Raw genomic sequence first — 15918 nt, forward strand, 5'->3', positions numbered from 1 at the left:
TGGTTCTTCTCTTCTTTCCACTCTTCTGCTGCCTGACGTCCTCCCTTTTGCTTCTCAACATCTGTTCGGTGTTTCCTTTTATATTTTCTTGGATCTCACATGCTTTGTAAAACAGTTGTTCTTACCATGAGTGAATGTTCTAACTCTGAAAGCAAGCATGATGAATTAATAAGGCTTCCTGTAGCCCTTAGAGAGGAATAAGGGATAAGCAGGAGAGAGGCTATAACCCTGCCAGTGCCAGTGTTCCAGTTTGTGGTTCTTTCCAATACCCTTTCTGCCCTACTATCAACAAGATCACAGCAGGATGCCACAATTTAAGTGTAGTGAATAACGAATTCTCTAGAGATTGTTACCTCTGTGTCTGGAAAAACTGATGCAATACAACATGTAATTAGATAAGGGTTTGCATTCAGAACGTGAGACAACAATGAAAAGCTTCACATGTGGGCTAGATTGTGGGAAAACAGACTCTATAGCTAAGCACTGTAGGTAACTAAATTTCAGTTCTAGGTAATAACAGATAGAAAATGATTCATTATTTGGCTGTCTTCTTGAAAATCACTTAGTAGACTATAGAGCCAATTTTATATCTAAATCTGGTTCTCCAAAATGGTACTTCCCTTAATATTTCACTGTTTCCTACGAAAGAAAATAGATTAAATATTTTTAGTCTAACAATATATAGCAACTTTTGCTCAATGAATAACTCATTCACAAACATATTACAATAAAATAACAGCTATTTATTTTATCTCTGCCAAATTGTCCGATAATCTTGATCCATAAATTTAGCCTTAAATGTCTCACTAGATGGAAGAATATAGTGGTTTCCATTCAGAGTTGTATTGTGAGATACCAAATAGACCACACTGAGTAAAAGTGGACACAAATGGGAACAGCATGACTGACTTAGTTCTAATATTACTGTATGTCTGACTATAATGGAATATGCCGATCTCTAGAGTTTAGCTTGAGAAAGTCAATAATGGAAAACAAAGAGGATAATATATAGCTTGGCACTTACTGTCCTGAAATTCCTTTCATCCCACACTTTGTCTCATAGTATTTTCATTTCCCTACCAAAATAAATGGTTGCATTAGGTAACCTTCTCCACATGGACCCTTTCTGACCTCTGATACAGTTTTTCTGTTGCCAATTCAGAACAAGAAATGGCAAGCAGGCTCCCATCTAGAAATATATATATTTCTCCTGACTAAACTCAACAACTGGCTGTGATCCCAGGATCAAATTCTCCATACACAATGTGAGCATGATGTAATACTTTTCTTTTTTTTGTGTGTGTGTGTTTCTTTTTTTTTTTTAAATTTATTTATTAAATATTTCTGTCTCTTCCCCACCTCCGCCTCCCCTTTCCCTCCCCCTCCCCCAATCATGTCCCCCTCCCTCCCTCCCGTCCCGTGGGAAGTCCAAGGAAAACCCTCCTCTGTCCAGGTCTCGNCAAAACAATCTTATACAATAAAGGAACGTCTGGAGGCATTACCATCCCTGACTTCAAACTCTATTACAGAGCTACAGTATTAAAAACAGCTTGGTATTGGCATAAAAACAGAGAAGTCGACCAATGGAACCGTATAGAAGACCCTGACTTTAATCCACAAACCTATGAGCACCTGATTTTCGATAAAGGAGCTAAAACTATACAATGGAAAAAAGAGAGCATCTTCAACAAATTGTGCTGGCAAAACTGGATTTCAATCTGTACAAAAATGAAAATAGATCCATGTCTGTCACCATGCACAAAACTCAAGTCCAAGTGGATTAAAGACCTCAATATCAGTCTGAACACACTGAACCTGATAGGAGAGAAAGTGGGAACTACACTACAACAAGTGGGCACAGGAGACCGCTTCCTACGTATAACATCAGCAGCACAGACAGTAAGGGCCTCATTGAATAAATGGGACCTCATGAGACTGAGAAGCTTCTGTAAAGCAAAGGACACTGTCGCTAAGACAGAAAGGCAACCCACTGACTGGGAGAAGATCTTCACCAACCCCGCAACTGACAAAGGTCTGATCTCCAAAATATATAAAGAACTTAAGAAACTAGACTGTAAAAGGCTAATCAACCCAATTATAAAATGGGGCACTGAGCTGAACAGAGATCTCTCAACAGAAGAAGTTCAAATGGCCAAAAGACACCTAAGGTCATGCTCAACTTCCTTAGCGATCAGGGAAATGCAAATCAAGACAACTTTAAGATACCATCTTACACCTGTCAGAATGGCTAAAATCAAAAACACCAATGATAGCCTATGCTGGAGAGGTTGTGGAGAAAGGGGTACACTTATCCATTGCTGGTGGGAATGCAAACTTGTACAACCACTCTGGAAAGCAGTGTGGCGGTTTCTCAGAAAATTTGGGATCAACCTACCCATGGACCCAGCAATACCACTCTTGGGAATATACCCAAGAGAGGTCTTATCATGCAACAAAAATACTTTTCTTTTATATTTATTTTTAAACCAATATTCAGTTGGTCTTTTCTTGATTAGCTTCCTAAGATGCTTTGAAAGGTTGGTTCTTTAATAGAGTTTCTGTTTTGTGTAACCTGTGATCTTATAATCTCCCCTCTTAGAACTGTTTGTAATATAGCTCCATAAGTCTTGATATGATGCATGAAAAAAAATATATAATTTACCTTCTTATTTGAACTACTGTTTATTCATTGTTTTACATATCTGTATAATTCCCAGATGTTTTTCATCCTTTTTATTGATTTGGGATTTTATGGAATTATGTTCAGGAAAGCCATGTGACATAATATAATTTAATAATTTAATTTCTTAAATTTCTGTGACTCATTTTGAATGTGCCACATGAATCTATCCTGCAGAATATCTGTCACATTATTGAGAATGTGTGTTCTGCAGTTGGATGTAATCTTTCAGATGTCTGTCAGGTACAATTGGTCCATAGTGAAATTAACTCTGATTCGCTGCTCAATGGACTGACTGATGTCAACATGATATTATAATACCACCACATTGAAAGGAATGTGTTGATATCTTCTATTAATTAGTACATTGTATTCTGTCAGTCTCTTTATGTCTCTTAATGTTTATTTTATTTAATGTTCAAATATTGGGTGCATAAACATGTAGATTTTTCCCAGCTGTATTAATCCCTTTATCATTATGTAGTGAATTCTTTGGATTTTCTACTGCCTGTTATTTATGCTTCTATTTACATAATAACTTCATGATTATTTCTGCTTTGTGCTGTAATCCATTTACCTAGAATTTCCTATTTCATCCCATCCACATTCAGTCTGTACATGACCTTTAGAATCAACTTGTTTCTCAAAATCGATATGTATTTCATCACTCTGTCTTTCAATTAGAAATCTTAATTTCTTTACAAACACTATGGTTATTGATGTATGAGGTTTACTAAAACAATGTTCATACTTATCTTCTAGTTTTATTACAGTTGAGTTCTCATTCCTTACTCTAACACAATCTTTAAATCTGATTTAGAGTTTTATTCTGGTACTGTTTTGCCTACTATATTATTTTTGGTTCATATTTTATGGATTTATGTTTTGTAATACCTATGAAAGCTAAAAATTAAAGTACCTTTTCATAATAAGAAGTTACTTTGAAATAAGAGAGATTTATCATTTATTTAGAGATACAAAAAAGAAACTCAAAATCCTTAGCCATCAGAGAAATGCAAATCAAAATAACCCTGAGATTCCATTTTACACCTGTAAGAATGGCCAAGATCAAAAACACCAATGACAACGTATCCTGGAGAGAATATGGGGAAAGGGAAACACTCCTGCATTGCTGGTGGGAGTGCAAACTGGTACAGCCAATTTGGATATCAGTATGGCGATTTCTCAGAAAATTAGGAAACAACCTTCCTCAACATCCAGCAATACCACTTTTGCATGTATGTTCAAAGGATACTAAATTGTACCACAAAGACATGTGTTCAACTATGTTCATAGCAGCATTGTTTGTCATAGCCACAACCTGGAAACAACCTAAATGCTCCTTGACCAAAAATGGATAAGGAAAATGTGGTACATTTACACAATGGACTACTACATAGCAGAAAAAAATAATGACATCTTGAAATTTGCAGGCAAACAGATGGAGCTAGAAAACATCATATTGAGTGAGGTAACCCAGACACAGAAAGACAATTATCATATCATATGTACTCACTCATAAGTGGCTTTAGACATAAAGCAAAGAAAACCAGCTTATAAATCACAATCCCAGAGAACCTAGACAACAATGAGGACCCTAAGAGAGACATACATGGATCTAATGAACATGGGAAGTAGAAGTAGACAAGATCTCCTGAGTAAACTGGGAACATGGGGACCAAAGGTTAGGGTTGAAGGGAAGGGGAGAGGAAGGGAGGGGAGCAGAGAAAATGTATAGCTCAATAAAATCAATAAATAAAGAAATAAAAATACCAGCAAAACGTTGAGTTGTCTTCAATTCTTCCACATATTTTGAATTTTTATCTCTACCTTTACATCTTTCTGTGTTGTTCTATCTCAAATTAATGGTCACTGTTTGGAATTATTTTACTTTCAGCTTTTTACACTCCATGTGTGAATGGTTTCTTTACCATGTTTGCTTTCGAGCACTCTAAATATTTCTGCATAACTACTTTTTGGGATGAGTTTTTTAGCACTGGGTATTTCTAATTTACCACTTGCATCACTTCAAACATATTTTAAAGAACTCCCTTGGCCATGTTGTGCAAAAAATCTGATGGTATTAAGTTCACTCAGCTTTGTCAGTTAATTCATTTTTAGTCCTGATTGTCAGTTTGGTTGGTCACTATCATTTTGTTATTTTCTTCAGCTCATGTTTATCAGATCTGTATGAATTCTTCTGCATAGTAACAGACCAACTGAATAATAACTTTTTTGTGTTATTCATTCATTTTCTCTTGCTGCCTTGAGAATAACTGCTTTATCTTTGACATTGGAAAATTTGGTAAAATTATATCTTGAGATATACAGTGTACTAGGATTTGACTGTCAGACATGAATCTGATTCTAGGATTACAAAACTTTCTGTTATTACCTCTTTGAATATACTTTCTGCCTTTTTGATAGTCTCTGATCCTTAATTCAAGTAACTTGAAAACTTATCCTATTAATACTGTCCCAAATTGTCTTCATCCTTCTTTTTTAGTCTAATCTAGAATTCAAAATTGATGATACGTGATCTCACTAATTTTTTCTTCTGTCTAGCACCTTTACAGTATTTGATGTTTCCTTAATAATTCTAATTTCATTTAATATGGTTTCCATCTTGACAGTATGTGTTTGGTTTTGTAAATTATCTCTATCTCTCTTTTTTTCTGTGAAAGTATTAAAGTGTTGTTCTGTCTTTTTTAAAAAATAAAAAGCTTTATTTTAAACAATCTGTTTAAATTTCTATATTAGTTGAGTTTCTATAGGATCATATTCTGTACTTTCATCTGCTCTTATTTTGTAATTTTTTGAGGTTACAATTGCATCATTTTTCTTTTTTTCCTCCACTCTAACACTGCCCTATGACATTTTTGATGTTATTTGTTGTTATATTTATATGTGTATATACATATATATTCCTAAATATAACCTGCCCACTCTGTGTAATTTTACTTGTATGTGTGTTTTAAGGGTTGTCCTTGCTTATTAGATAGCAAGACTTCATAAACATGAGATGAACAAGGAAAGCAACTATAAACGTGCCAAAGTGTATGAAGGAAAGACCATGACGTCACCTCATATATTCTTTAAACAAGATCTTAGTTATCTGAAAGCTCTTGGTACTTCATATATCATATTTTATGTTTAATGATGGTTCTAGAGATTTACCCTAATTTTCACAATTTGACTTTTCTAGTATTACATCCTTACATCCTTCCAAGTGTTTGAAACAATAAAACAGTCTATTGTTTTTCCCCAAACTATGCAATATGCTATATCTTGTTTTCAGTGAATCTGCTATTAATATGTAGTTATTTTACTCCTAGAAGGTGATTTTACTCCAGGGTTTCACAAACCAATTGTGTTGTTCCATATGGATGGACCTGAGAGAGTATCTCACAAAGAAGTGCCAGCTCAAGAACCTTAAAACTAGTTATAAGATATAAACTGATTTCTTATCCATGGTAATTGGTCTCGTATCATGGACCACAGAGCCTATGCTTACCATGAAGAGTCAGTGCCAGATATGCTGTGACTTGATAGCCACTTCATTTCCTAGAAAAATAAAATAGAATAAAAAAAAGACAGTGACTTCCCCATACTGTAATGTTTGTGTTTGGGGGAGAAATAGCAGCAACGCAATCATAGAGACACCCAAGTCCAGAGTTTTCCAAGGGCAGTGGAGCACCAATATAGAGCCGAGGACTACAAAGTCCTACCCTGCCTACTGCTGTACAGGAAGGACCCAGGTCACCAGGCCTAAATGATGAAAGTAAAATTGCAAGGATTTTAGGTCAAGGATTACCAGATGTCACCAAGATATGTATAGTATTTGTTTCTTGGAGACTGGGACTCTTGGATACATGAAATATTATAGCTTATTATTCCTACATAGTTAGAATACATACAGACCTATGTTCACTTTCCTACCCTAATTCCTAATGGGTAGGGAAACAATAGTAAGGTTTGGAATATATTATTAAACACATATTAGGCAATTTTTGGTTAGGTATGGAAATTCAAAACTTTAATTAAGAGTTGAATAATATTGGATCTGTCAAAATATAGGTATTTGTATACTTTGTGTACACATCAATTATATTTCCAAAAAGCTGAATACATCTATAATATATACAACACAAGAAATGATTACATTCAATGCATCTGTTAGTAGAAACTGGTACAAACAATCAAGTGAATAACAGGGAATAGTCTTTCATTGAAGAACACACCAGCCAATCAATTTATTATCTGATCTCCTGAAAATTCCAAATAAAATAAAAGAATTCCCCTACTATATATGAATCACCTGATAAAAATTACAGTCTGCACCTTCAAGCATTAGTAAAGACATCAAGCAGCACAAGCATCTTGTATTTTGCTGGTTATTTCAGTTCATAGACATTTATCTAAAATACTTAAAAATTTGATTCTTAGATGTAGAAATCAACATTCTGAGTGCATGATTGTTATATGACATTTCTTTGTACTGTGTGAAGATGTGTCACTATGATAGCCTGTCTGATTGACCTGTTCATTGGTGAGAGAGGAGTGTTGAAGTCTCCTACTATTAGTGTGTGTGGTTTGATGACTGACTTGAGTTTTAGTAATGTTTCTTTTACATAAGTGGGTGCCTTTATATTAGGGGCATAGATATTCAAGATTGAGACTTCATCCTGATGAATTGTTCCTGTTATGAGTATAAAATGTCCCTCTCCATCTCTTCTGATTGATTTTAGTTTGAAGTCAGTTTTGGTAGAAGTTAGTATGGCCACACCTGCTTGTTTCTTAGGTCCATTTGCTTGATAAACCTTTCCCCAGCCCTTTACTCTGAGTAGATGTCTGTCTTTGTGGTTGAGGTGTGTTTCTTGTAAACAGCAGAATGTTGGATACTGTTTTCGTATCCAATCTCTTAGCCTGTGCCTTTTTATAGGTGAGTCGAGTCCATTGATATTAAGTGATATTAATGACCAGTGATTGTTAACTCCTCCCTCACCAATGGACAGGTCAATCAGACAGAAACCTAACAGCAAAATAAGAGGATTAATGGAGGTAATGAATCAAATGGACTTAATAGACATCTATAGAACATTCCACCCAAATAGGAAAGAATATACCTTCTTCTCTGCAGCTCATGGAACCTTCTCAAAGATTGGCCACATACTTGGTAACAAAGCAAATTTCCACAGTTACAAAAAATATTAGTAACTGCCTGTGTCTTATCGGATCACCATGGATTAAAGTTAGAATTCAACAACAATGCTACCCCCAGAAAGCCTACAAACTCATGGAAACTGGACAGTCAACTACTGAACCACACCTGGATCAAGGAAGAAATAAAGAAATTAAAGTCTTTCTTGAATTCAGTGAGCTGGCATTTCAAAGAAAAATTCATCTACACATGAAGATACATTTAGAAGTATGTATCAAACTAAGTTCACTGTTTTTAGAACACATCAACATAGGATAGGTAAGCAAATTGTGGAATGTATTTTCATAGCATCTCATTCAGGAGAGAAAACTATAGGAGATCCACAATCAATAACCTAGGGCAAATCCGCTTTTGTCCACTATATACATTGCATACTGTGTGATGCACTTTGCACAAAATGCTAAACAATCAGGACATGGTTATAGGACTAGCAATTACACATACTCTAAGTATGTAGAAAAAAAGTGAAAAGCAAGGAATAGTATTGAATGTTTCTGTGAAGCTTGCCATGGGGAAAAGAAGAAACTTGTAATTACTGGACCATTGCAGGAACTGTTTCTTTGGGTTTTATCAGCTCTCCTGTTTGAGAATTGCATACTGAGATAATGGTGGAAGGCTGCATTGCTTACCTTTCTCTAATCACGTAAGTCTAAGATGGAATTCACATAGGGGACTTAAGGGGACTATCTCAGTGTGTCTTTCTAACTGTCTGCCTCATTAATAGGCTTTTTCTTTTGTCAAATCCACTTTATACACAGAAAATTCTTATTAAACTACCTACTGAAATTGTTCTTAATTAATTACATGCACAGATAGGTTGACTACTAACAGACTCCGCTGTCAAAATGCAGCTAAAAATTATTGCTTCAAATGTACATTTTAATGTTTTATTGTTTATCATCCCTTATAAAGATACACAATATTTGCTTTTTTCTACTCCAGTTGGATTGGATTTTCCATTTTCAATTGCTTATGTTAATAACAACAAAAGTCAACATAATTTAAAATGTATTTAGTACACTTTTATATCTACTACCTATAATTGAATTTATTTAATTCACCCATGTTAAATAGGTATTTACAATATCTTATTAGTTTGGGTTCCATATATAAGAATACCACTTATGCTATATATTCATTAAGTTCCCTATATCTCTGCTGTGATTTCTGTATTCATCATGTTTATTTATTTTAAGCTGATTTCTCATTGCCAAGTGACTCAGAAGTGTGTGTCACAAGCACTAAACTATGTCTCCAGGATTAAAATAAGTTATTTAGTAATTCACTTCTATTATCTCATTAAACATCTTTTACTATTGTCTATGAACTAAAACATTGTTCTTTATTTTTGTTCCTGATTATTTATTATGCAATAAATATATTTCGGGTTTACTATTTTTTCATATTGTGTGTGTGGTGTGGTGTGTGCAAGTATGTGTATGTACAACTTCTTAAATTCATGTAGGCAATCATGCAGAAGTGTGCAGAGCATGTGAAAGCCTGATTCTGGGGTCAGGATTCATTTTTTTCATCAAGACAGGCTGTGTCAATCAACCCAGAGCTTGCCCAAAAGTCTTCTCTTTCTCAGTCAGCTCGCACTGCAGAAGTCTTGTTGTCTTTTTCCTCTTGTGGAAATTGCAGGGTGTCTGCCATGAGCACCTGGCATTTACACGGGTTTCTGGGGATCACAATTCTGCACTTGAGCAGCAAGGCCTTAATTACCGATCCATTTCTTCAGACACACTAAATTTTATTTTGGAAGCACAATAGCTTGTTTATGTTTGTTTCTTTGAAAAATTTTTTTTTCTCTCAAAATTAATGTTTAAATCTACCTACTGAATAATTCATTCTCCATCTCTCCCTCTCCTTCCCTTTCTCCCTTCCTCCCCTTTTCTTTCCCTCCCTCCAATCCCCTATCTTTTATAGATGCCTTCTTATTTTCTTTATTCAAACAATTATTTACCAAAAATAAGAAATCAACATGACTTCCCCATCTACAATGCTTTTTAGTGTGTGCTTGTAATCAGCTTATTTGAACTCAGACTTGCTCTTTTGTTGAGTAAAATTTAGCATGATATTCATAGATACATCAAAATAATAAGTTGAAGGCATGGAGAAAGAAGATGTGGAAAATGTGAAGACAGAAGCAGGGGCCCTGCTCACAGCCAGTGCAGTTAGCTCAGGATTATAGAATTATCTTTTTATCTGCATGCTTTCTTTACCTTAATAATAGTGAAATAAGTTTTTGAGTGTATAATTTTCTGTACACATTTGTATATTATATTAGCTACCATAAATGCGAATACAACTTTTGTTCTAATAAGTGCCAGGCAGTGTGTCGTACGATTTTGTGACTTAAGGTGGGTAGGACAGATTACTGACAATGCAGCAGTAAGCAATTGTTAAATACTACAGCTTTGCCTCTGTATTCAATTACTCTTCAATCTCTAAGTTTTAATAAAGCACAGTAAAACTCAAATTTATATTACAATAACTAACGAATGAGTGTCAAATAAGCATCCACACCTACATTCGTATCATTGCTTCAGTTTTTAAAAGCTTATTTGTGAATATCGTAATTCCTTGCTCTTTCTTTGAAATTTCCCTGTATACATCTCTTGCTATATTTAATAGGTTTTAGATTTCACTATATAATTTTGTCTGAATTACTTATTATATATTATCACTAAATTTGTATAAAGAGTATGTAAAGCACATTAACTGTTTGAAAATTTGTCAAAATAGAGATTAGAAGAAATACCAGTAGGTAAAGCATAGTCAAAATTACAGGCATTTGCTGGGTTAAAAATTCAGAACGGTGATTTACAAAATTTGCTCTGACATTTTCCTGAAGAAAATGCTGATTGCAAAATTTGTTTTTAATATGGCTCCACAGTGTCAGGAAAAAACAATTAAGAATGTTTGTAGTTCCAATCAAAGAGAATGCATTAAATAATTTGAAATTTAAACATGGATGTTTTTATTTAACACATACATCTACAAGTTATAAGATCTGAAATTCACATGCTATCACAGTTTCCTGTTTGGAGAAAACATAGATTTAACTCATTCAAGTTGCTATTTAGAAACCACTCAGCATTTCAACAGAGGAAGTCCTTGATGTTCACAGGGGGTTATTGGAGAAAAGCATCTTCACAACTTTGTCACGGATTTGTTTAGTTTTAACACCATAGACAATGGGGTTGAGAAAAGGTGGGACTAAGAGGTAAAGATCTGACAGGAGGATATGCACATAGGTGGGTATGTGAGTCCCAAACCTGTGTGTGAAGAAAGAGAAGAAGCCCAGGAGGTAGAACTGTAGGAAGACACAGATGTGAGCAATGCAGGTGTTGAAGGCTTTGAATCGAGCTTCCTTCTGAGGCAGCTGGAAGACAGTGATGAAGATTCGCACATAGGAGAAGGTAATGAAGACTATGTCAAACCCTAAGATGGCAAAGGCAACAAGGAGGCCACAGACCTTGTTGATTCTTATATCTTCAGCTGCCAATTTCACAATGGCCATGTGTTCACAGTAAGAGTGGGAGACAATAGTAGTCCAAAAGTACTTCAGGCGGCATTTGATGAGCAATACGGATGGGGATACAAGAATGAAAGCCCTGAGTAATGTACCAACTCCAAGGTAGGTCACGAGTTGTGGAGAGAAGATGGTGGCATGTCTCAGGGGATTGCAGATGGCCACATAGCGATCCAGAGCCATGGCCAGGAGGATGCCTGATTCTGTTGCCTGGAAGGAGTGGATGAGTTCCATTTGCAGCAAGCATGCATCAAAGGAAATCTGTGGTATATGAAACCAGAAGATGCCCAACATTTTGGGGAGAATGCATGTGCTAAGTGCAATGTCTGTGACTGCCAAAATGGCCAGGAAAATGTACATGGGTATGTGGAGGCTCTTTTCACCTTTGATTATTACTAAAATTAGGGAGTTCCCAATCAAAGCGATGATGTACATGGCACAGAATGGAATTCCGATCCAGCATTGCACTGACTCCAGGCCAGGTATCCCAACTAGTGTTAATACAGAAGGCATGAAGACTGAGCCATTGAATGTCAGCATGGTGAATCTATCAGGAGAACAGTGTAGCCGTGTAATGCCTCAACTTCTGCTCCATACTAGGACAGGATACATTGAATACAAGAGAAATTAAATCATTATTAAAATGTATTCTAAGTAAGTTAGGAGTATACTATCCTTTCTCACCTCAACTAATCCTCTCCACTTTTGTCTCCCTTCTCAAGGGAATTTAAACTGAAGCAGTAAGTTCTAAGTTGTCATTACAGTATTAGTAATGCCAAAATTGCTTTGTAAATTTTTTTCTTTTTTTCAGAACACTGGATTCAAAATCCCTTTTTGCTTATTATCTATTGTCTCTGTGTTGCTAAGGACTTCTAAGTGCAAGTTGTAAAATAATGGTATTAGATGATCTCACATCAACCTATAGTAGACATAGATAATCCACCAGACTGTGAGATTTCCCAGTCTTCTCTAAAGAAGGCAAGTGTTTTTGGAACATCTTGCAGGCCTATTGCTTTACTGCTGGTTTCTTTGAGAAGTCTCTTCATAATAGACTCTCTAGAACTATATCCAAATTAACCTGTTAAAGGTTTAGTATTTCCTTAAATATAATTATTTACTTTACACATCCTACCACTTCTGCGAGAATTTTTAATATGAATAGTTGATCAACATCAAGAAAGAGCAAACACATTTTTTGTGAAAGGAGAAATATAGATAGATAGATAGATAGATAGATAGATAGATAGATAGATAGATAGATAGATAGATATACATACATACATAGCCTGACTATTAAAATACTATTATTTGCAGAATTTTCTAAATTCTCTAAATGCAAAACAGAAGGGCTGTGGAAAAGTTTATTATGTTAAACTGAAGGGTAGCGGGTATTTCTGTTAAAATAGACCACTATTTACCAATGAATAGACATAAAGTTCCATCTAATCTAACACCAAGTTATAAATGAAGACAGAGACATCTGTGTGCTATATGCTTGCTTTTTTCTTCTACTTTGACATTCATGGTACAGAACCTCAAGTCCCCCAAACTTACCTGAAGCTATCTGATGAGACACACACCACTCATGCTGTGGAAATTTTGTGATAGTTTAGTCAGTGAAGGTTGAGGGGTTTATACTACAGTACGTCTCTAGGGACCTGAGATTTTCTATTCCTTGGTGCCTCTGAAGGTCATCCTGCAGCAAAGGTGAAAAACGATGCAGACCGTGGCTGCAGCCAGCTCAGGGATAGAGAGTAGCATAATGTGTGAAACCCTGTGTTTATTTCTGGCACTGAAAACGGAAAAGAGAAAGTGTTTGAGAAATGAGGCAATTAATTAACTAACAGATGCTGTTTACCAGAAGTTTTTTTCTTTCTCCAACTTCTCTATCCCTTTGCATCATAGAACCAAAATTACCCTCCTTTTGGAAACCAATGACATGGCGAGGTCCTGAGATGACAAAATCACATGTAAGCACTCATTTCAAAATAACTACTTAAAAGTGAAATTAAAAGCACCTTGAGTACATCAGCCTTATTTGAATTTTCAAATCACTAAGTCATCTTCAAACAATATTGAAGTCTTCAGAGAGATGGAGCACGTACATCCCTTATGGAAGTCTCTCAACTGTGTGGATCACACAGAACACTTACATGTTCACCTTTGCCAAAGCCAGTAGACTTTTTGTCAGTTCCTCACTGAATGTGCCATGCACGAAGGTTTTTAAGTGGTTTGTTCATGGCCTAGGAGCTTGAGGACAGATGAGTCAGTATCAACTGCACTGGGAGAGAAACAAGACATCTTTAGATGTGGTCCTTGTGCAATCAGTAGTGATTTTTTTCAGGCCAACAAATGAGGATGACTTTGGAAAGTAAGCGTACTTGAGAACTTCAATCAACTTTTAGCACCTGTAAGTCTTCCCCTTGAACCTGGGTGACCTAAAGTTCTTCTGTATTTAAGACAGCTCTCACTATACTGTTCTCATAAAATTTTTGAATTGGTGATAGGCAATTTTGTTAAAATTTTGTAGCGTTTGTAATATTAATATTCTCAGAACTAATGTCATGACCAGTATTTGCCTAACAGAAAGAAGGGTGTAAGCTTTCAAAAAAGACTTTAAAAATGTGATTACTAGGGACTGTGTGCACAGAGAAATTGGGAAGATATTTTTTAAAAAAAAATGTTATTTAACATGTTCAGTAAGTTCATGGTGACTAAAGCTAAGAATAACATGTTGCACATTTTAAATTGCTAAAAACTCGATTTTTGATTTATTATCATGAATAACATAGTAGGTGATATACATGTTCAATATATGGGCATCTCCAATCTATACCACATGCATAGATTGAAATATATTGTATTCTTTAAATGTTCGTTTTAATATCCTTCATGATAGGAAGGGGTCTTGACGTTTGAATTCAAGAAATGAAAGGAATAAGATTCCCATTTTCTGCTCATGTAGGAAATTCATTCGTGCTTTAGAAATGATCCATAGTATGTGTCTGGGCTACCTTACACACGAAGCTTTTTTACAAGGTGACCCTATGAGTGACACCACCAAACACAGACGATAATAATAATAATAATAATAATAATAATAATAATATAAACAATTATACATCAATATGAATTAATTTAATATATTATTAACAAAATCAGAAATACACTTGTACACTTCCCTTAATGTATGTGAAAGCTTATTTTATTGAGGTTTCCACACTTTATTGATGATATCTCTTAAAATATTGGAGGAATATGGAAAATTTCCCACCAAAATAAAAGCTATATGAGGCAAGTCTTTAAACAATATTATTTTCAATGATGGCATGTTAAAAATTTAACTTTGGGCAAGGTGTGGATGCACACCCCTTTATCCTAGCACAGAGGAGGCAGAGGCAAGTAGATCCTTGTGAGTCTGAGACAAGCATGATCTGCATAGTGAGTTTCAGGCAGACCAGGATTATATAGTAAGACTTACTTGTCCAAAATAAAAAACTCTTTCCTTTAATTCCTGGAAGAAGAGAAGGGAGAAAAGGAAGACTTTGAAAGCCAGAGTTGGATAGAAATGCTGGGAAATAGTATCTCCTGGACATGACTAGGACCTTGCACTTGTGAGCTCATAGCAGCTGTGGCTGTCCGCACAAGTCCCACACAGGATCAATCAACACTTCAACAAGGATAGGAGAGGGACTCCTGCGACCCCTCCCTACCCATGGAACTTTGGGCAGGAGATGGCCATTGAGGAAGGAGAGGCCGGTTTCTTCAGTAGTGTGGCCCATAGGACTTTGCTTCATGGTTAGAGCTGTTTGTTCTATATTTCTCACAAGGAAAAGAATACATGGAAGTTCATTCACAGCTCTTTAGAGAACTTGGTACATGTAAGTCTAATGTAAATATATGAATATGTGCATATATATGGATAAGTATCTATATACACATGTAAACAAGATAGTAACAAACTCTTAACAGTTACAAAAATGTTAAAAAGTTCAAGTTGAATTTCTAAATGTTGCTGCTTTGTCTTTTTGTATAATTCAGATCTTTTTGACAGTTTCATGGCTTTTATTAGATTTTAACAGAAAAATGAGATTTTTTTTTAGCAAAGTGAATTACTGTATAACACATACACATACATCATGTGAGCAGAGCCTTTTTCAGTTTGAGTTTCCATGAGGACATTCCAATAACACTTTTGCTGAGGTCTCTTTTTAACTCAGGCACGGAATTTCCCAGTCATTTATTCTTGCAAAGCCTCCATTTCCAGAAGGATGCTTCCTTAATGTCTTAGAACAGAAAACCCCCACACATATGTAGAAAATTAGCTTTTGTAAAACTCAGGTGATATTGAGAGTTAACTTTATCTTGGTAAATGTATTTAACTCATTATTGACAATTTATTTAATGCATATATTGTGTAAGTTTATACTTTAAAAGCAGCTTTGTGATCATCTATAAGCATACCTAAATATATATATGTAC

General features: G+C 35.3%; 1 protein-coding gene across 1 annotated transcript; it reads right to left on the reverse strand.

Annotated features, from left to right (window-relative positions):
- Positions 1-11025: 11025 nt before the first annotated feature.
- On the reverse strand, positions 11026-11976 carry LOC126492654 (olfactory receptor 52A5-like). Its single transcript, XM_050129197.1, has one exon. The coding sequence runs from the start codon at positions 11974-11976 to the stop codon at positions 11026-11028; it is 951 nt and encodes a 316-aa protein (XP_049985154.1).
- Between the last annotated feature and the right edge of the window lie 3942 nt (positions 11977-15918).

Source organism: Alexandromys fortis, unplaced genomic scaffold (genome assembly GCF_014885135.2).
Source record: "Alexandromys fortis isolate MF-2015 unplaced genomic scaffold, M_Fortis_MF-2015_v1.1 scaffold_303, whole genome shotgun sequence".
Lineage (NCBI taxonomy): Eukaryota > Metazoa > Chordata > Mammalia > Rodentia > Cricetidae > Alexandromys > Alexandromys fortis.

Bases quoted from the DNA above. Each gene is read 5' to 3' on its own strand.
- LOC126492654 (XM_050129197.1), bottom strand. From the start codon at position 11,976: ATGCTGACATTCAATGGCTCAGTCTTCATGCCTTCTGTATTAACACTA.